The following is a 23,828-nucleotide window of genomic DNA, read 5'->3' on the forward strand; positions in this document are numbered from 1 at the left end:
ATGCTTATGTTATTATACTAGATTAGAAAAAATATAATTTATATGTTAAGCATTAAATTTAAAAACAAAACAAACGAAATAAGCCTATATGTGCCTAGATATCGGGATAGAGATACATTATTATTATATTCATGGAGCATTATTTAGAAAAAAAGCAATTATGTCCCACAATTATAATTCCGGGAATGAATGGTAACAATCAATAAAGTATGACAAACGTCAACAACGTGTGCGAAATATTATGTCGTTTTCTGTATGACTTGTTATACTGTGAAAGACTCAGATTACACGCCCCTAATTATTGACTGATACAACATGCTCATTAGGCGCCATTTCAATTGCGTTGTTGCATACGCTATTCAAGCATGTTGAGGGAGTTCGCACATACGCCAGTAAATCAACTCAATGCATGTGTACACTTTTTACATTGTAATGGACAGTGTTTTATGGCATCTTGTTTTGCAATGGCAACACTTCAGAATGGACCCGTTCGTAATTAGTAAATAGTTCAAATGACCCAAAATATCCAAAGATCTTTCACAAATGGAGCAGTACCACTTTGTGCATTTTAAAATAATCACTGCGAAAGCTATGGAGGTGTTTTATTGGAACCTTTTGTTTGCCTTCTTGAAAATAATACTTCAACCTGTGTTCCACATATAGAACAAGTAGAACGTACAATTGGGTGCATAGTTTAATAGTGATTCCATAACTTTCATGAGCACGTTATCAGTATTGGTCTTGAACGGTTTTGTAATTTTGGTATAAATGACTTGTATCAACCCATGCGCAGATCCTATCTACGAACTGGCTTATTATATATCCTGTTACATAATCTGTTTGGCAATACCAATGTGATTTATCATTTGTTAGTACTGACCAAACAGAAAGTCTTAATAGACCACCAACACAAAAAAAAATATGGATAATCTATAATATGACATTTAGATGATGTAGTCTTAAATAGGGAAAAAAGAACTAGCTAAAGTAACAGGAGAGGGCGTACTATCGAAATACGAATATGCAGGAATAACTTGAGATTTGCTGACAGAGATTTTGCATGTGGGGTGTAACATCTCAATCTCCTGCCCCCCCCCCCCCCCCCCCAAAAAAAAAAAAAAATTGGGTCAGCCTGCCTGCTCCCTTCCACAATTATTATCAGATGTTCAGAGGTATATACTTTATCTAGACCGCACGTGTTATATGCCGAAGGAGTATGCTGAAATAGGATATCGCAAGGCTTGTAGTGTGACTACTGCAACCATCTGTAAAAAAAAAAAAAAAAGAGAGAGAGACATAGGGAGAGAGAGAGAGAGAGAGAGAGGGGGGGGGGAGAGGGAAGGATAAAAAGAAAGAAGGGGAGAGGATGGGGAGGAAAAGATGGAGAAAGAAATAGAAAGAGAGGGAGGGAGAGAGAGAGAGAGAGAGCGAGAGAGAGAGATTAGTATGCTCCTTTGGTAGCATATAATTCTTTTTTCGCTGCCTTGTAAATCATGCTATTTATATGTTCTGCTTATCATTTCGTCTATATTTATCGTTCCACCCCACTTTTGAATTAAAATCTCTATCCATCTCCAACACCCCCCACCCCCTGCCCTTACCACTAACATACCATTACTACCGAAATAGTAGTCTAGTTCTGGACCCTACATTAATTTTTGTTATTCGCCGACTATAAGCGTTAGGCCGAGTGATGGCGCGATCCTTAGTGATAGCGAGACCCCCACTAACTTCTAGCGCGGTTGGGACCAGTTGGCATGCTGACAATCATGACCAAACTGTTAAAATCATTTTGTAAAGCTTTTAGAGCAACATAATTTATTATTACATTTATTAGTTTACCTTTAAAAGTTAATTCATGGCGTTTTTCACGGTGGTGAAGAGTTGACGCGCCAGGTTCTGTTGATAAAAAAAATGAAATAGGAAATACAATATATAACGTATGATATATATATTTATCAATATGTTGTTATTTTACTTCACTCACCCAAACTTGAGTACTTGCAATAACATTTGATTTCGAGATGAAATAGTTAAATATCTGGTGGTGGTGATTATGACAGTAATGGTGGTGGTGTTGGTGGTGATGGTTAAGGTGGTGGTGACGGTAGGGGTACGCGTAGTAAACTAATAGTATTCGTCGTCATCGTACGGTCAGTGTTGTCGTCTAAGTAGTAGTAGACGTATCAGAAGTACATGTAGTAGTAGTAGCAGTAGCACCTACAGTATATAGTAATATTAGTAGTAGTAGGAGTAGCAGTAGTGGTGGGGGTGGTGGTGGTAGTAGTAGTAGTAGTAGTAGTAGTAGTAGTAGTAGTAGTAGTAGTGGTAGTAGTAGTAGTATAAGTAGTAGTAGAAGTAGTAGAAGAAGTGTAGTAGTAGTAGTAGTAGTAGTAGTAGTAATAATAGTAGTAGTAGTAGTAGTAGTAGTAGTAGTAGTAGTAGTAGTAGTAGTAGTAGTAGTAGTAGTAATAGTAGTAGTAGTAGTAGTAGTAGTAGTAGTAGTAGTAGTAGTATAAGTAGTAGAAGAAGTGTAGTAGTAGTAGTAGTAGTAGTAGTTGTAGTAGTAGTAGTTGTAGTAGTAGTAGTAGTAGTAGTAGTAGTAGTAGTAGTAGTAGTAGTAGTAGTTGTAGGAAAAGTGTCTAAATAAGAGAAAAACAGGTAAGGTAGAAAAGAAGAAGAAGACAAGAACAAGAGAAAAAGAGCCGAAAAACAGAAATAAGAAGAGAAGAGGAAGAAGAACAAGAGGAAAAAGTGAAAATAGGAGAAGATAACTAACAAGGAGACACTGGTATAGAAGAAAGATAGAAACAGAGAGATTTCGGACATCTAGAAGATACAACAACAAAATTTATGCTAAGTTTTGTCCGGAGATTGGCATTTCCCATATTTAAATAATGTCTGAAATTTCTACACACCTGCTTTTTGATCGCGATGAGTATCGATCCTATAGTAGCAACCGTCTGCTTGTTGCCAGCTCAGTATCCTTTCTGCCCAATCTAGTCGAAAGAAATCAACATAATTGAAAAGACCGCAGATCACCGCTGAAAAATAAGAAACCAGGTAAGAATTTAAAAAAAATCAGATTAAAAACCAATTACTACGAATCATGTCTTTGTTAGCGTGTAATTATATTAATTATGTCCTCTGTATCGCACTCAATTCGTCCAACATGAGTGAGAGCGTTACAATACAGAAAAAATGAACTTATTTTATTGCTTTGTGATGTATTTTATTGTAATAATTTAAAGGCCCACTGCACTACTTGTAGCTACTTGCGCCCTCTATATAACAAACAATGTCTAATCGGTGACCATTGGTCCCCCATGATCCTCCTTTTCTTATGTTAATTGAGAGCTGAGTTGATGAGATAACCACCTGTCCAGTGACCTTGCTGGGCGCTCTAATCCCTCCTGTAAACTATGGCAGATAAGCTTTAATACGCATCAGGAGTAAAGGTGATCTAACATATACTGCACTCAGCTGGTATTTGTATTCCGATAAAGATGTGGGGTTATGGTTATGGTATGATTTTAATGTTAAGGATATTCAACGGTATGTTTATTTAGGGTTAGATGTAGTCTTGTGTCCAGGGTTAAAGTCTGTTCGGAATAAGAACAGCACAGCAAACTTGACAGCGGGGTCTCTTTTTGTCTCAGCATGTGTCGTACAATCGCGCGTAAACAAAACAAACTACATGCATTAAAATGAATTTCCACTTTGATGCACATACAAACGTCATTACCTTAATTTTCATTTTTTGCTATATTTCATGTATTAAAGTAAAAGTAGAATAACGCCAAAATTCAGAAAGAAGTTTATATGGGCCTCTTATTATGGGGGGGGGTGTCTACTAGACTCCTCTATACAGTGGATACGCCACTAGACACAGTGAATTTTTTCACATACCTTGTTCTATAAATTGATCTCGTTTATCATGGGGAAAACCAGCCTTGCTGATATTCAATGATTCTCGGTAAATCTCCATGCAGTATCCTTCGATAATGGAATCTATCGTTAGTTGCTGTTGCACAGCTGAGGGCGCCATTTGTAGTAACTTGGCTCTCAGTTGTTGAGAGCATTCACTCTGAGTGGGAGGATAAAAAAAGATTTCATAAAAAAAACATGACCACAACACCAACAACACCAACAACAATAAAAACTACAATTTTTTTGAAAAAATTGATAAATTTGAATAATTGGGTGATTAGGTGTAAGTATGAAATTGAGTGGTGGGGAGGGGGTAGGAGAAAGATACGAGAAAGAATCTGTGTGTGCGTTGTATGTGTGTGTGTGTGTGTTGATAGAACGATATATATATATATATATATATATATATATATAACGAAGGATAACGAGGATACTAAGAGAAGATGAAAAAGAAATTAAGCTAAGAGTGATATTGAAAGGAGTGAGAGCTAAAGGGCAGAAGAAAAAGATAAATGCAATGAGGAGAGGAGAAGGAAGAAGAAGAAAATGAAGAAGATAGAGGAGATGATAGAGATAGAAAGACACAGTGAGTTAGGGAGGTAGCAAGAGCAAGGGACAGAATAAGACCTGACATAATAATCTATTAATCAAGAATGGCAAAAATGGCATGCCAAAGTTTTGCATAGACACTATACAATGATGCCTACTCCCCTAAGGATTTATAATCCGATCGCTCTAGTTAATCTCATACTTCTTCGCGACATCTCCGTCATACACAAAACGGATGATAAAATCGGACAGCAATAATTACCATGGCACCCAACCAACCTCCAACAATATCATTATGACGACTTCGATTCTCCAGGGTGAAGATGAGCTTATTTTCATCCTCCAAAGAAATAAATATTGGTGAAGTCAACAGGAAGGGGGACTCAATGGGGGAAGACATGTCGCTCGATACATTAACCATCTTTACTCTGACCCCGATAAGATCACACGTGTCTATCAACTTCGAAGTGCAAATTGGCAATTCAGAATGCTAAGGGAAAAAAATGAAGTAAAAAAAAAAAAAAAAAACACTATTTCTGTTAGCTGTCGCTGTACCTTGATGTGTTGATGGTAGAAGCGGTTTATTCGATTAAACTGAAATGAATGGCTAGAAATATTGTAACCCAACATGCATATTCCTACAAAGAGATTGTGGTGCAGGGAAGGTGCAGTAATATGAGAGAGGGAGAGAGAGGGAGAGAGAGGGAGAAGAGATAAAGAGAGAGAGAGAGAGAGAGAGAGAGAGAGAGAGAGAAAGAGAGAGAGATAGAAGAAGAGGAAAGGGAGAGCGCGAGAAAAGAGAGAAGAAAGAAGAAAAAAAAGTAAAGAGAGAGAAGAGAGAAGAGAGAAGGTAAAATAAAGGTAGACGTGGACATAGTTAAAGACACGATTTATTGTTCATTGTCTTAATTTCAACATGAATCGAAGTTATAGAGCGAGTCATGTAAAAACGGTGGCGTGGTTTAATACGGGCCCGGGTGACTGGGGCACATTCATTCCTTCCGAGAAAGAAAAAAAAAACAGTGAAGAAATGAAAAGAAAAATGAGAGAAAGATGTGCAAAAGGTAGTGGGCCGACGCTATTGATAAATCTTCTCCCATGTCCTGCTCGATTGCCTAGCTCTCTCCCTCACACTGCATCTATGATGCAATGTGCGCCTATGACTAAGAGCCCCACTCTAACGGCTGGACCTAGCCATGCCACATGAAAAGGAAATGAAGCATGAAACGCTTGTCGTGTTACTATGGTGGCTCACTTTAGAATTTATTCAAGATTTAAAATTTAAATGTTATAATTGGAATTTAAATGTAAACAAAATTATTCACTCACAATTTGTCCTTCAAAAATAGGTCACTACATATAATTCACCGGCCGTGGTGTAATGCGTTTCCCACTTGTTGCCCAAACTGACTTTATAATTCTTCATTTACGTTTATTACAACGAATAATTCAATTAGCAACCGCTCTCCGTAAAAAAAAAAGAAGGAGAATAACAAAATATGGAAAATAAAAAATGGAAATGGATCAACAAAAGTAAAAGAAAAAGAACAAGCACGAGGAAGAAGAAGGCAAAAAAAGAGAAAATATGAAAACTTTCTAGTTGATAATGAGGATGATGGCGATGTGAAGGCAAAGGAGGACGATAAAGGATAAGTAGAGGATTGCGATGATGATGACGATAATGATGACGATGATGATGATGATGATGATGATGACGATGATGATGATGGAGATGATGATGATGATGATGATGATGACGATGATGATGATGACGATGATGATGATGATGACGATGATGATGACGAAGATGATGATGATGATGATGATGGTTATGATGATGAAGATGATGATGATGAAGATGATGATGATGACGATGATGATGACGATGATGATGATGATGATGATGACGATGATGATGATGGAGATGATGATGATGATGATGATGGTTATGATGATGGTGATGATATTGACGATGATTGTGATAATGATGATGATGATAGTTTTATGATGATGATAATGATGATGCTGAGGAGGGGGGTGATGATGATGACGATGACGATGACGATGATGATGATTATGATAATGATGATGATGATAGTTATGATGCTGATTGTGATGACGATAATGATGATGCTGAGGTGGAGGATGATTATGATGATGATGGTGATTATGATGATGGAGATGATGATGATGATGGTGATGATTATAACGAATGGAAAAATGAATTGATGTAGGAATGCAATAAACGGATATTTTAAGATGTTTCTTGGAGTGATCAAGTGAAGAAGAAGAAAAATAAAGAAGAAGAGAAACAGTGTAATCGAAGATAGCAAAGAACAGAAGAAAACGGGAAGCAAGAAAATGAAAACAAGACCGAAGTGATACTTCTCGTGAGAAGAAGATTTGCTGCATCGGAGGTATCTCGTTACGAAGCAGGTCCACAATCCAATCAATTATATGGTCACTCAATTACGTCATAGCGAATCTTCTCAGATTACGTTTTATTCGATGCAAATTGGAAAAGGCCCTTGAACCTGACAATTAATGTAGTAGCAGTTTTTTTTTGAGGAGCGAGAGGAAACCATCTCATGGCCTTTTCTCCCGGATTTTTTTAAAACCCCATGTGGCATATTTGAAATATACACACACAAACAAACAATGCCCCTTAACATTGCGATCCTAAATTACCTGAGAGTTATGTCAACATGTTGTACTTACTCTCCTTCTAAATTATGCTTGTGTGTTGCCCATTCATATCATCATTCATCGCACGAGTTCGTTGTTGTTGTTGTTTTTGTTATACTCTGATTCATCAAAGTTTCTTTCTCATCGTCTATTATGATTCAGTTTTTGTCATGTTACTTGACTCCATTACCATACCATGCTTATAATGTAGTGTCAGTATATTCATCATTAATTAAGTGTTGTTATTTTGTTTAATATCATATTCAGTTAATGAATTCCCATGTTTTAGTTTAACTTATTTTTATAGTTGATTTTTATCATTTTCTAAAACCATGCATAAATTGTTTTAAATGTTATAATTTAATATTGTAAAGTTCTAATTGTAATTTATGTATTTTGTCATGTGCAGTTTTTATAATCAGGGCTCTGTGGAAGACCAGGTTTTTATTTTTGTATACTGAACAGACTACCCTGAACAAAGAAGAGAAATCAATAAATAAATAAATTCCCTGAAAGGGGCATCGGAGGAGAGGAGGGGATGACCCCGACATAGTTTTGATTGGTGACTTCGGATATTTCGGTGCTTGTTAGAAAATGGAACAAGTTGAGAACCTTATGCATAATTTTGCTTGTTATGAATTGCCATTCAAACATACAGTTGACTAAACTTGAACAAGCCCCGTCCCAACCCCAACCCCTTATGCGAAATGGGCTAGCGGCGCCCATATACAAATATTTATTTTCTTTCTTCACTTGGGTAACTATTCTGTCTTACCTTAATACCTATCATGAGATAGAGGGCTTGATGAGTGGCTGTGTATCCATTACAAGACAGAAAAACTCTTTCAATGCATCCATCGTCCAATTCGCACCGTGTAGGGGTATCATAAGATAACCTGGGGCGAGAAGGAAATGCGTTATTTGGGTTTCTAAGGAAAACATGGGAAACATGATGGAACAATAGTCGACACCCCATACGTCATATATGATGAATGGGTGATGAAGCGGCAAAAAGTTGTGATGGATGACGGAGAAAGGGAGAGAAGAGAGCGAAAACTAGAAGACGTTGAAGTCGAAAGGAAGAAGCTGAAAAGGAGAAAAGAGACGAAAGTGAAAGAGAAAGAGCAGAAGAAGAAGGAGAAGGAGAATAAGAATAAGAAGAAGAAGAAAAAGAAGAAACGAAATGGGCAGTGGAGAAACAGTGGAGAGAGGAAGATAAAGAAGTGGAAAAGAAACAGAATCCTGCGATTCATGCTATATACGACGACATGATTTTAAAAATGAAAAAGAAAGCAACAAAATCAAATTACCAACACAATAAAAAGTACCAAATTCCCTACCCGACTTAATATCTCTCAACATACTATTGATCTTTCCGGTACAAACAGTTTTATTATGAGAAAAAAAGTAATATAACTGTTACCCATTTTGAAGGGAGGGTTGAACTTATTTTACTTTTATAAAAATGCCCTTTATGGTTAACAGTGAATGGAGACAAAAAGAACAACAATGATAGGTTGCCAGTGTGATCAAAAGGCATATTTCTAAAATAGAAAGAGATCGAATATTCTCAAACTAAAACTCGCTTTCATCAACCATCTCGCTATAGGTCATGAACAATAAGGTCTACGCTCACTAACTGTGACCGGAAATTTTTGAGCCCAAGTATATTATTGCCGTCCACAATTCCGTCATTTTGCAGGAAATATGTCTATTGTGAGGTCGAATTCCCTTTACAATTATTCGTTAATGTTAATTAAAGCATTATTTATGAAATTTGATATGATTATTTCACAGAGAATAATAATCTAAATATATCATTTTGCCGTCGGGTCGCAACGACATATAATTGCGAAGAATATATTATTGCCTCGAAACAATCAAAAATGTAAATTAAAAAATTACATCGTAACTCTTTATCTAACCTCTCTCTCTCTCTCTCTCTCTCTCTCTCTCTCTCTCTCTTTTTTTCTCTTACTCTCTCCCCCCCCCCCCCCTCTCTCTCTCTCTCTCTTAATCATCTTCTTGTTCTGTTTTCCCCCTTTCTCTCCGTCTCCCTCCTCTATTTCCCGGACTCCCCCTCTTTCTCTCTGCCCGGTTTTCAGTCTGTCATTCACATTCACTTGCGTACACACGCTCTCTCTATCTCTCTCTCTCTCTCTCTCTCTCTCTCTCTCTCTCAACCCGTCAATGACAATCGTATGATGAGGCGATTGGTATCACATGTTTTCATACCCGCTCATCGTCATAGATAGATGGTATCTTTCTAATTACTCCCCACCGGAATGAAAAAGTCTACTTATTATGACATAACGTAGAGACTCCATATATTTTTTTAATGAAGTTGGTCTTCTACTTTTTACCATTGTCAGTATTACAGATGGAAAAAGGCTTAACCTGGGCAATAAGGGGTAGTATAACGTATTTCCCTATTAAAAACAAAACTACATATCTGATTAAATCAAAGGTCTTTAAATGTTTGGTTGGCCGGGTAGATATGAATTTATACAAAATAGAGTAAATCTTTTTTAAAGCATATACTCTTTATAATGTTCAAGTTGAAGTGAATATATAACATATAAAACATAACTGAATACTGACAAGCTGAATTATTTCAACCAGAATGATTATCGCTTAGAGAGTAAGAGAAACATATTGTCTTTGTATTTCATGAATTCATGAGGCTGCCATTACGTTCAGCCTTTGTCTTAAAATGGCGGTCTCCTGCATTTTCTCATTTTGAAATGATTTGTCAATAATGGTATTTTTAAGGTATAAGAATAAAATTGATATATATCACGACATGAACATTATATTTTGTTAGTTATTACTTTGTATTATGTTAAAACATGTAACATGGAATCAAACAAACAAACAAATATCACAGCATTTTAGCGCGAATAAAAAAATTCTCGCGATATTCACATACTCTTAGGCAAATTCTCATTCTTAGATACAAGAGGGGGCAAGTACCCCCCCCCCCCCCCCCCCCCCCATTTGAATGTACCACACTTAGAAGCATACCTTTCGTCGGGTAGAAGCTGAGATATACAATGATCGGAGAGAATCTCGTTGAAAGGTGACTGACACTCTGCATCAAGCTCGTCATGCTCATCCAAACTATGTAGAGAGACTGACTTCGAAAAGGACTTCGGTGCTCTTCGCCAGTCCATGTTCAGGTTTAGAACACTGCCAACCACTGTGGTCATATGAAAATAATAATTTGTTGTTTCTTTTCTTCGTTTTATTATGCTTTTTGACGATGTCCTTGAATTTTCAAAGCGTTCATTCAAATGTATTAATATTTATTACTACTACGGAATACTATTAAACGGATTAATGTTTTAAGGAAAATGATTATCATTTAGTGAGTATTAAAGAGATGTAAAGACTTTTTTCCCCTTGTATTTTACCATTAAACAGTTAAAAGCGTGATATTCAACGCTCAAACATGAAATTGCTGGGATAATGCTTATTCCATCTCATTGGCAACGTAGTTCGGTTTAGTGTTTGTTGTGATTATTGTCTTACCATTTTGTTAAACTTTCCTCTTTTTAAAATTTATATTTGAATTTATCTATTCATTAATTCTTTGTTTTGTTTACTTAATAACTTCATTTATTTAAGGGGCACTTTTTAAAACATTATTTATACAGGTTTTCTAAAGAATTTATCATTTGTTTGCACCTTTTGAAAGATTGGTACAGCACACGACTACTATGACTACACGACCGTAATAAAATATGTATTCTAAGGAAAAAGCTTTCTAGTGTTGTATGTTTTTTTACCTTCAAAATCTTTGAATTTATCACGTGTTTTCGGTAGTGCGATTTCCATAATTTCCACTCCATTGGTGATTAGTTTGCGGATGATTGATGCCATCTCGGAGTCCCTTTCTGCAATCCGGTCAAGAGTTGCATTCAGTTGATCTATAGCGAAAATACATGTGAATTTCAAATATGATTTAAACATATTGTGAACATTGTAATGATTTTATTCAGATCATAATTATACAATTTCTTCCATATGAAAGGGTGGCAGAATTCTTTTGCCGGTATGGGTGCAGAAAGTTACTACCATTACTATAACTACTAGGCCTACTTCTACTACTACTACTACTACTACTACTACTACTACTACTACTACTACTACTACTACTGCTGCTACTACTGTGACTTCTACTACCATGACTGCTACCACATGACAACTACTACTACAGCTACTACTAATGCTGCTATACTAATATCACAACTACTGCCATGACTACTACTACAACAACAACAACAACAACTACTACTACTACTACTACTACTACTACTACTACTACTACTACTACTACTACTACTACTACTACTACTGCTACTACTACTAGTACTACTTAATATCTTCATTATCACCTAAATTCAGGGGTGCATCGAGAATGTTCAGGGGAGGGGGGGGGGGAGAGCCGTGTCAATCAATATGAGAAGGAAGGGAGTTAGAATATCGAAAAATAGAACGGATGGAAGATGCTGAGGGTTACCATGGAGACAAGACAGCACCAGCAATATTCAGGAAGGAAATAATAAGAAGATGAAGAATGACAAGTTAACTGGGAGTATGGAAAGAAGAATCCGAAGGAAACTGTGACCACGAGGGAATTCGTGATGTCATTTACGATACAGTCGCATCTCGTAATTCACAGAACGCAAATGTTGACAAATGTGGCAATGCCGCCACGAACACCAAACATCATCGCTCTGAAAACTTAAGACGCTCTCCCTTAGGAACCCTATTATCTCTTGTCTCTACTACACGCAATGGTGTAATAACAACGAGGCTTTATCACGATGCCATAACCTGTTATTCTGTCCCCTCGAATCCGAGACTTTTCCCGAGGGAAGAGAGGCTTCTTAATTTGTTAAAAGCCTAGAAAGATAGCTGGGTCGGCATCGCATCCATTACACTAATTTTGGTTTTGTGTTGCCTGTGCGCTCGAATTCTTCGTGTATCTCGCGGCGGAGTCGAAAAGAGCGATAAGTTATGAGACGGCGTCCAAACATTACAAGCATTCCCATAAAATCTCTGTCATTTTTACTTACTTTTATTCTATATTTTGAAATAAAAGTTCTATCCAAGAATATGACTATGAATAAAGATGATGCATTCTGCTGACGTGCGAAACAGACTTCTGGACACGCCTGGATAAATTATAATGTTGGAAACTGAGTTTTTAAGGCACATCTGGAGGTGCTAACTTATGACAGCAGTTTTTCGTTTTCGTTGATGTTTATTTCTTTTCTTTACTTCAGACACAAGTTCAATTTTTTTTCCCTGTGGGATCCACATCAATTCGGTCTCCACGGGTTCGAAAAGGGGGAGGGCACTAAAACTGTTACCTCCCATCCCTCCCACACATCCTATGGGTTCAACTATCCGTAATAAGACAAGAAACATAAGGAAAACGACCATGGCCTGATTTTTTTTATTACACATTTCATTTCTATCGCAGTATGTATTACAAATTTACCCGTCTAATCAATGGTACGGTCCCAAGCAGAAAACGATCAATTTGGGGATGAGTTACTTCTCTCAAGATACGTTACACTCGCTATCACTCTCATGCATGTAAGCTAAATATAACGTTGCAAAGAAAACTGTGTCCTCTTTTCTGAATATTCGTTCTCATGTTTCAGTTTCCCTGACGGGAGATCGCCGACGGGGGTCTCGCCCAAATTTGACAAAATTGTGTCCATTTTTTATGGAATGTGATTCAACTTTTTTTTCTGAGAGCAAATAATTATGAAAGTTAGACATTTTTCAAAATATCCGACTACGGTTTAATACATGTAACTCAATGCTGAGAGCACACAGTACGACCTGGAACAAGCAATGCCAATGGTAGATGCATACTTAAAGCATGCTGATTGAATGGACGTAAAAAGAGAGAGGGGGTCAACCATTGTAATATATATATATATATATATATATATATATATATATATATATCTGTTTATATATTTACATAGAAATGTGTGCCAATGCCAATGCCTTGACCAACAGACCATGGGGACGGGCTAGTGGCTTCGGTGATACCAAATTGTGACCTAAAGGCTTACAATTTTCAAAATTCATTAACGAATTAATTAATTTCTTTGTCGGCTGGTGAGTTTTGATGTATATATTACCATCATCATCGTCACCCTTATAACCATCACCATCTTCATCACTATGATGATGATCATCATCGACAACATCTGCCCAGGCTTATGCGCACTTCTAAGCTACTTCCTTCATTTTTCTTCGTTTTCTTGTAGACATCGATATTCTACAACACGGGTCCGATAATTATAGATCCGGACTCCCCGCGCTAAGACATTCAATTCTCATTTTTTATGCAATTTATGCCATAAATTGGAAAACCGCAGTGCATTATCAAACATGATAATTCGTGTAATGACAAATTCGTATTCCCCCCGGTCTGGCGGGAGATAAGAATTGCATATTTTGTAGCCTTCATGTTTTGTCCATTAATAATTTGAGACTTTCATCTGATGGTAATATCGTACTTGATATTCCACATAGCAGCTTATAAGTGAAATCATCTCGCCAGAAAAGCCGAATCCGCTTTCATCCATCACGTTAATGGTGAGTGATGAATGATATAAAGTATCCGAAGAGAAAATGTTACTATTTATAATCACTTACCTTATCGTCCGGAATGTTCGTTTCAAGCACAAGAATGAACTGAAATGAGGGCTATTTACACTATGACAGCCAAAACATAACAATCCTATTATAACATCGCAATCAAAAATTAATATCCTGATTATTGTGCGGATACACATGCTTAACGGAGATTTGTGAATTGTTATACGATAACCTTGACAAAGGGCGATTTACCGGTGCTGTTTTCTTAGACTTGAGAAAGGCGTTTGATATCATCCCCCATGATCTTCTTATAAAAAAAATAGTTATTTCGGCATCAGTGGAACTGAATTATCATGGTTTGAGTCTTACCTAGTGGGAAGAAACCAATGTGTGTCATACAAGGGCATTAGAAGTGATTTCCTTCCAGTCCATTCTGGGGTACCGCAGGGTTCAATTTTGGGCCCGCTACTATTTTGTATGTACATTAATGACATATGTGATTTAGCCTTGCATTCAACTACTAATATTTCTTTGTACGCAGATGACACTGCCATTTTCTCATCTGGTTATGGAGTACAAGCTGTTCAAACCCAGTTACAAAATGACATACTAGTTTTATGTGAATGGATGAATGAAAATGGGCTAGTTGTTAACACAGACAAAACTAAAGTTATGTTATTTTCAAGTTGAAGGAAGAAGAATCCAGTCAAATTACAAATAAAAATGGATGGTAAACTTATAGAAAATGTAAAAAAATTTAAATATCTGGGTGTTATTGTAAATCAGAACTTAGATTGGTCTCCCCATGTCAATGATGTTGTCAAGAGGATTATGAACTCGCTTATATGTATGCGAAGGATTAAGCACTGTTTGGCAAAACGTTTATTTACTCATTTATACTATATTTTAATTCTTCCTCACATCGATTATTATTCAACTGTTTGGGGATCAATGAAAATGAAAGATTTAAAGCGACTACAGAAATGTCAAAACAAATATTGTCGTTTAGTATTAGATGCAGATTATTATACGCCTGTACAATTTATGTTAAATTCTTTAAGGTTGCAGGGCTCCCTTGTAAAGCAGGCCTTGCGGCTTGAATGGGACTACCCTGCTTTTTATAAAGAAAACATAAATAAATAAATAAATAAATAAATAAAAATACACTTAGTAATTGGAATCAAGCGGGTTGAACTGTCTGCGGTATGAGCAGATGGAAATTAATCCTGATCCGATTAAGAGCTCAGATGAAGATAGAATAAGTAGGTTTTTCCGATCCCTTGATTTCTATCTCAGCAGAGTTTTGGGCTTTTCTTCTTATTTCCCATTTTGTCTGTCTCACCGTCTCCAGGTCGCCCCCATTTTGTATTTCTTTGATCCCTTTTATAGCTCTAATCGCGCACACCATGCATGCAGCTAGCATCCCCTCTCTAGCTACGTATCAAATCCACCCCGCTCTCGTCTCCCCTCGCTATATACAATGCCGTACAATAATGGCTCTCTTTCTTTTCCACTTGCACTTTCTTCCACTAATCCAGTTTCGTTGAGATGAACGGACCTTATGGCAGCCTCGCATCATTATGTATATCCCTCATCCTTCTCTTCTTACCGCTCATTTCTCTCAGTTTCATCCCTTTCTCTCTTTCTCTATCTCTCTCTCTCTTTCTCTGTATACTCTTTCTCTTTATAATTCATGTTTTGGAGACTCTAATACATCACTTGCCATGACCCACACTTTGAATAATATTGCAGTCCGATATATTCAACAGGTTTTACGTCTATGATTTATTTTAAGAAGCATATAATCTTATTATTCAAAGAAGAAATAATATCTCAATCGAAAGCAAACAGCAAACAAATATTAGAACAGTAAACTATTTTTTTTTATCGGAAGTACTTTTTACATTTCCAAATTGAGTGAAACTTATTTGCATAAGGAGTTACTATGTCCCATTTGCAAACCAAAAAAATGAAAAGGTTAAATTCCAACGGCATTTGAAAGATAATACTAATTTAGATTTAGATTTAGATTTTCCTAAAAAAAAAAGGGGGGGGGGCTTGAAAATGTCTTCAAGTGGGAAAATAACGACTCTTAGTTGTCGAATCGACTTAAGAGCTATAGAGCCAGTAAGTAATAGTCTAAATTTTCAGACCATTGTACCGAATGGTCGTACGTTTTATGCTGCGCAAAGATTCAATCAGTTTAATTTTGGCCATTACAAGAAGTGGGTTATTGATGTTATGTAGAAAAATGCTCATGTACCCTTTACAGCTCATTAAATGTATGTTATTACCAAAGAAGAAAAAAGCCAGTCAGTCACTCAATAGTGTCTGCAAGTGAAGTCTAGCAAGTAGACGTTTCCTTGCATAATTTGAATATTAGGACACTGCTAACATTTCACAGATAGGACATACATGACATATTCATAATTCCTCCAAGGTTCTACAGTATTTGATGTTGTCTGCAAAAGGGACATAGTATTTTTAAATCATAGTATTTTAATAATGTTACACTTACCCATAAACCATGTGGTTAAATACTAATTGCATTTTGAGTATCAATTTTGATTGAAAGAAAGAGGATAGTGTTTCTATGTTTTCTTATCTTTCCTTCCCCTGTTTGTTCTCTCTCTCTCTCTCTCTCTCTCTCTCTCTCTTTTCTATCTCTCTCTCTCTCTCTCTCTCTCTCTCTTATCTGGAAGCACCGATACTAATACTTTTGCAATCAGTGTCATAAATAGCAACAACGAAAAGAATAATGATGAAAGTCAGCATCTACACTGTTGGTCGTAAAGGTGGAATAATTATTATTACCCCCAATTTATTGAATGATTTTGACAATGATTTATTCCTAATAGATCTAGATAATAGTATAAATTCTCAGATTTTATTGAATAATAATTTGTGAGTGTTTGTTTCGCGTGACTGCTAAAGCATATGTGTGCTACTATGCTAATCACCTAGGGGACCTACGTCCATAAGTCATAACTGACAGTAATGAGGATTAATGCCTCACTAACGGGCATTAATATAGCTGATCGGCACGGTTTCGATCATGGGTCCTCAACGTAACGAGGCCATTGCTTAGCCACTGAACCATGACTGTACGTAGCGGGGGCTAGGGTACGGGGCCGCCCCCACAAATACAACAAAACAAAGAAAATACAATTAATGATCAATAATTCATTGCGTTTTCCCCCGGTCCTCAACAGGACAAATTCGTCTGTAGGGCCATGCATTATGGTTCAAAGAGTGGCCACACAGAGGAATTTTGTCTATTGGGGATCAGGGCAAAATGCAATGAAATATTGATAATTTACTGCATTTTCTTTTTTTTTGTATTTGTGGGGGCGGCCCGTCCATAAATTGGGGTAAACAACATTATTCTACAATTATGGCCAACAGTGTATAATGAATATTGCCTTACATCTTAAACATACACGAGCGCAGCCTCTCCCCTATTTCTCTCTCTCTCTCTCTCCCTCCCTCTCTCTCTTTATATGTACAATATATACATCATATTCCAAAGAGATGAAACATCTATTCTGTTCCTCTCTTTCCGCCCACCTTCCCTTCATTGTTCCATCTCTAACCTTCCAATCAAATCAAATTTATCTAATAATTACCCAATTAGAATTCCTCGGTGAACGATCGAGGGGTGCCACTGTAGAACAACGCGCTACTAAATGTATTAAATGATTAACCATCTAGTATTGACAGGAATGCATGAGACCGAGTTGGTTCTCTATTTCCAATTTGCACATGCATGCACACACACACACACACACACACACACACACACACATCTATTCACTCCCATGTACACAGTATATACAAAAACAAAAATTAGTGGCCACTTTTAGAAACATTCAAACCAGAAAGAGATAAATCCATAGAAGGTTCATGCGACTAAAAAACGTTTTGAAAAACAACCTTTTCTCTCGCCGAAGAAAGAGACACATTGTTCAAATAAACGGACTTACTATTTTAATCAGTCTGTTTTACCCCCAAAAATATGATTAACGTTTAACTAAGCACGATGAAGAAGATAAGGTCAATGCCATTGTCACCAACCGTAACTTGACTCCAACGAATAGTCATCCTCAAAATTAAATGAGGCATTTGAGAGTATTACCATACCATCGACGTGTTGAAAAAAAACTAGTTTAAAAAATCAACATAAGGGCAATTTCAAATACCCTATTGTATGTCCCATGGAAATCATGTTCAGAAGATGACGTACAAGACCATTGGAACTGCCTTATTGAGTTGATTTGTTGAAAGTAGTTGTGATTTTGTTATTGAAAGAAGATGAGACGACCCCCTCCCAAATTCGATGGCATTGTCAATTTGAATGTCTTCCTCTTGAATCCCCCCTCCCCTCCCTCCCTCCCATGATGCCAGAGCTCCTATGAATCCACGCTACGCCATTGTACTAACAGAGAGAATATAGAAGGTTTTGTTTGTTTGTTTGTTTGTTTGTTATTTGTTGTTTTGGGGGTGTCATAAAATCCTGCTTATTTACTCGTACATGTCGTTAATCCAGCCAAACGCGAACACCTACAGCACAATATAATTTTGCCTTTGGTTTTCATTATTCAAGCAATATCTTAAAAGAATCTTCAAAATAGAGCAATTACTCTAAATGATATTGGTAAACATGTCATTGTTGCCGAGCACCAATGAGTCAGACCGTGTCAGACGTAGATGTATGTTCTTCAACTCATTTCTCTTAAAGGAAAAGACCAGTTATGGTCATGCGATTGCATTGTGAAAGAAACGTTGTGGAATCGATCAGAAAAGGTTGATCATCTAGCATCTAGCATCTGCAAGGTTCTGAAATCATCAAAATGATAAGAAATTTGGCCCATTCTTCGTAAAGTTACAAGCACTATACACAGAAAGATGTATATGGGACTACCCTATATCTCTCACAGACCATGAGAGAAAAAAATTTACCAAATATATGAATTAGTAGGCGGTTTCCCGGCAAATTTTTTATCATCATGTATTAGTCAAAACATATTCTTTCACATGATTGGTAATGAGAGCTTCCATTTCATTTTTTGAAATTGGGGCGTTTCCAATACTGGTCTTTACCTTTAAAATCTCCGTTATATCCCCCTTCTCTTTCTCTCTCTCTCTCTCCCTCTCTCTTCTCATTCTGTCTTATCTATATCTTTCTTTTTATCTCTCTCTACTACTATACTTTAGTTGGGGAGTGGCACTTTATGCCGGTTTAAAAGTTAATCACCGACTACTCACTTTAAAACATGATCAACACACTTGTTACGAAATGACGGGGGTTGGTGTGCCATATTGTACACAAGATCAATGCAAAACGTAAGAAGGTAAAGACTGCGTTGATTTACTGACGTATGGGCTAATCGCTATTAAAGCAAATTCATTGGTGTCATTTTGATTGCGTCATTGCATGTGCTAATTGAGTCTTTGTCGGAAATTCAGTGCACGCCCCAGCAATTCAACGCACTGTTCATTTTGCACGTTACGAACGATGTCACTCTGACGTAAGAATTTAAAGGCCGTGTTAGCTGTTGACGTAACTGTACGTCAGATAATTGACGCTTCGTGCGTAACGGGCGTAAGATGCTGCTGTCTTTGACCTCTGTTAATAAGGTATATGGAACCAACTCTGGTTTTGCATGCAGTAGACTCGAAGAGGTTAAGCTTATTATGTCAGATCAATAGAATATTTATTGAGATCGCTAGGGTCTTTTAATTTTGTTTAATCGGTTTAGAGAAAAGGTCATCTGTTCGGTCTTTGCGTTAATGCTGTATACTAAAATAGAAAACGTTGATAGGGAATTATAGAGGCATAGTGTCTTTAGGTTTACTGAGAATCTTCGATTGCCTTTCGAGCAATTACTTTAGACAGTGGTAATTTTCTGGTAGATACGAAAGAATGCGAAGTAGAAAAATCAACTGAAATTTATTGTTTTATTAAATGACGGATTTTGAATCTATACAAATCTCACTATTCAAAGACTGCAAAAAAATTAAAGGTTATTTTTCCAATTCATTTTTTTTGCCAGTGTTCTCGCAAATCAATTGATGCCCGAATTTAATGTGTACGTGAAATAAAGCACAACCCACGACAGCACAATCAGCGAAAGAGCAAGAGAGAGAAAGAAGAGCAAGAAAACGAAAGAGTGAGATAGTGTGTGCGCGCATGTATGTGTGCGTGTGTGTGAGAGAGAGAGAGAGGGAGGGAAAGAGAGAGGGGAGAGAGAGAGAGAGAGAAGGGAGGAGAGAGAGAGAGAGGGGGAGAGAGAGAGAGAGAGAGAGAGAGGCGAGAGGAGAGAAGAGGGAGGAGAGAGGGGAGATAAAGGGATAAAGAGGGAGAGAGAGAGAACGAAAAGGTGGGAAGGTGTGGTTACACCCCAATGCTCTGCACATTCGTTTGCTTAATAGCCACAATATAAATGTATTTAGAGAACATAACATACATATTTCCAAAGGTGGATCCACACACGAAGAGGGGGAGCAGGTGAAGGGGGAGCGGGAGCGGGAGTTGGAGCGTGTACAAATCCCCTGATGAAACTAAATTTCTGGCACACCTTAGGTTCACCTTTCTTTAATTTTAAATTGCCATTTCATTCTGCCCTCCTCCAGTACAAGATTATAGCGCCCTAATGTTGTCCTTTCCTTTTCTTTTCAAATATTCTTGAACTTTTATTTATTTCTCAACTTTTCTCCGATGAACTAAAAATCTTTATAACTTATGAGGCCTTTTCTTTCAAACATTAGTACATGTTGTATGATCTTACGTCAACACTAACATTCAACGTTCATTCTAAGCACAATGATTATAAAAGACTATCATTCATCTTTTAAATATCCCCTTATTTCGTTTAAAGGTAATACAAAGTTTTGGGAATTTTCGAAAATTGGGTGGTGGTGATTCTTTTCAATTTTTATATATTTGGATACCCCTGTGGATGTAATATAAGCACTAGAAAATTTAACCCCTCAAACACTTCTGCTTTCGAGAAAAATTGAATATAAAAATTTACCGGTGCTCCCGGTAAATTCTGATAAATTTCAAATAGTGCCGTACGGCCGTACAATGGTAGCTGCGACCATAAACATTTCAGAATATGTAGTTGTGATATATAATTTCCAAATGGGAATAGTTAATCGGTCGATATTAGTCAAGAAACATTGTTTTATAGCTTAATTAATATATTGACCTTGAGAGGGAGCTATACAACATAAAGAGTTTATTATTTATAATTTCATAACTTTAGAATCGATTTCAACCGCGACAACGATCACTGAATATTGTAGGGTCACATATGCTTCTAATATGTTCATTTGAACCAAATTCACGACCCCATACCAAAACTTTGTATAACCTTTAAGTCGGCCTTTTTCATATTTCTCTTTTCTATATGTTTTTGTCCGATGATTCAAAATATAAAGTATAGATCTACATCATTTGAATTATAGACGTTTGTTGTATATTTATTGGCATTAAAAAAGAAATTAATTAAAATTCTCTTTGACATAAACCTGTTTCAGAATGTTATGTTTCCTTTAAGCATTGCATGCTCATGCTAAATCCCTGAGCAGTTCAATTGACGTTATGTCTGATTTTACATGTTGTAACTATTAATGGTGTTCTGATATTTGTCTTCACTTTCATAAAATGGTAGAATTCATTCGCATTTTGAGTAAAACCAACAGTGAATATTCGTTTAATAGTCATAAGCGCAGTGCAGTCAACAATAATTATATACCATACCACACCAAGTAAAATCTTGACCATTCCTTATGATAAACTCATTGTTAGACTAATCATGATGCTATTCGTCTGGGTTGCTTTTTGTTTACATCAAAACATAACTTCATGAACAAAATTATTTATATTGCTTTCTTACCGTTTGAAATCTTTACGCCAAGAAGCGCGTCGACGAGGAGTTCATCGGTATGTCGAGCAAAAACGTCCAGGATTCTTTCTATGCCGACCAGAAGTCTGCGCGAGAGCGTCGCCGTCTCCAACCACCAGAAAATCCAGCTGCGGAAAGCCTTGCTAACTCGCGTATCGGACTGCGGATCAGCGGCATGGTTACTAAACTCTTTGACGTCGTCATTGGGAATCTGGTTGATCTCGTAAAAATCAGCGTCGACGACTTGGAAGTTGATCAGTGAGACTGAAATAACAGTGAGCAAAAAAACCCACAACGTCCTGGTTTGAGCCATGGTTTGTTCTGTTACTTCGTATTCAAGTTCTATCTTATTGTGTGTGAGTGTGCACCGCACAAGAGCTTATCGAAAAGTAGAGCGAAATTCGCGCGCGGTTGAACACACGTCACTTTCTTAGTTTAAATAAGGATATTCATCGTTAGGATGTTTTGTCTTTGTATGTGTCACCAGACAATATGGATAAACTATGGATATGACTGACAAAGAAAGCGGACAAAATATACAGTTCCTCGGGTAGACAAAGGAACATCCCTTCACTGCTATTATGTAAAAATGTGTAGAACAGGTGTCACATGCATATTCACCTTTTTACATAATAGCAGTGAAGGGATATTCCTTTGTCTACCCGAGGAACTGTATATTTTGTCCGCTTTCTTTGTCAGTCATGTTCACAGTGTTATAGTTCCCCGTCAGTGCGATAAAATGATAGATTTGATCGGCAGCATAGGGAGATTATTTTGAAATATTTATTTGGGTTGGGAAGGAGAGGGGACAGTCAATTCAAATTATAAGACATAAATCTAATCATGAGATGTCGTCCCTGCTTTTATGTTTGATAGATGATGCTCAAACTTGTTCTGATTGGAAAGTAACTTATTTTTCGATAGGACTTGCCTTTTAATAGGAAGGGTCAATTTTCTGGTGGACTAACTTATTGCTTCGGTCAATTTTCAAAGGAAAATTGGTTTTTAACCAGTGATTTTCCAGTATTTTCCAAATTGTTGCATATAGATATTATCACTATCCCGGATTCTTGATTTCATTTTACAACAATCCAATAATGTTTGCTTATTTCTTATCATTCCAAAGCCATACTACTAGTACTACAGGGAGGATATCAACAATTTCATATCAGAGGGAAGCAATTCTGGGATTACTTTACTCTTAACGCCTCTAGACCACTATAAACCGATTGCAAGCCAATAAATTAAACAAAATTTATATAAAAAGGAAAAATAAAAACATTAAAAAGAAAGAAATTAAAGCAGAAAAGAGAGAAACAGAAGTCAACTTTCGTTGCTTTCTATTTACCCCTATACCGTTTGCTTTCGTAATGATTTCGTTGGTTTTTATCACGTGGTACATCGTCACTCCATCATTACGGTACAGTTTGTAAGGCTTACATGTACATGCCATATGTGTTTTCTTTTAGCGTCTATCCGAACGAAACTTAATTAAATAACAAAATAATTATAAAGCCCAGTCCATTTCCAGGTGTTATCTGTGAAGGTAATCAAGATAAGGAAAATCACGTTTGTATCATGACATGGATTCGACATTTGAACGATCAAAATTGCTGAAATTTCATGTCCTGAATATTTGTTTTGATGCGAAAGTATTTGTTATAATGATAAGCGAAGCATATCAAACATATCAGAAGTTTGTACATGCATTCTTTATCAACTGCATTCGTTATATATTTATACGTTATATGATGCACTTTATCATTGTCTATTATGTCCCTAGACGTCCAATTAATTTTTTTTTTTTTTTTTAATGGGACGAAGATAAATCGAAATTTTACGAAGTCGGCATAAACGTGTCCTTCGTTCACTCATCAAATTTAGAGGATTAGACAACGAAAATTTAGGTGATTTACCAATATCTTAGGTAGACCAACTTGTTTAAAACCTTTTGATAATCCAAGAGAGGATTCAGACTCTGTAAAGGGGGGGGGGGGGGTATGAACAGTTCCGAATTTGAAGGGGCACACAAACTCAGCTATTGGCTCATTTTTCTTTGCGTATTTAATGTTTTGAACTTAACCGCCTCTCTACCAGAGAATATTGTGTTCAGAGAACATCAAA

The 23,828-nt window shown here is 36.7% G+C and overlaps 1 protein-coding gene across 1 annotated transcript; it reads right to left on the bottom strand.

Moving 5' to 3' along the window:
* Window positions 1–1,124: 1,124 nt before the first annotated feature.
* On the bottom strand, window positions 1,125–22,104 carry LOC762651 (UPF0764 protein C16orf89 homolog). Its single transcript, XM_030984529.1, has 8 exons — window positions 21,696–22,104; window positions 10,953–11,093; window positions 10,189–10,363; window positions 7,940–8,060; window positions 3,910–4,087; window positions 2,919–3,044; window positions 1,843–1,899; window positions 1,125–1,265 (listed from the first exon to the last, which is right to left on the bottom strand). Exons 1-8 carry the CDS (start codon window positions 22,015–22,017, stop codon window positions 1,186–1,188), a joined length of 1,200 nt encoding a protein of 399 aa, XP_030840389.1. The 5' UTR covers window positions 22,018–22,104; the 3' UTR covers window positions 1,125–1,185.
* Between the last annotated feature and the right edge of the window lie 1,724 nt (window positions 22,105–23,828).

The sequence above is a fragment of the Strongylocentrotus purpuratus genome, unplaced genomic scaffold, assembly GCF_000002235.5.
Source record: "Strongylocentrotus purpuratus isolate Spur 01 unplaced genomic scaffold, Spur_5.0 spur5_scaffold_14, whole genome shotgun sequence".
Taxonomy (NCBI): Eukaryota; Metazoa; Echinodermata; class Echinoidea; order Camarodonta; family Strongylocentrotidae; genus Strongylocentrotus; species Strongylocentrotus purpuratus.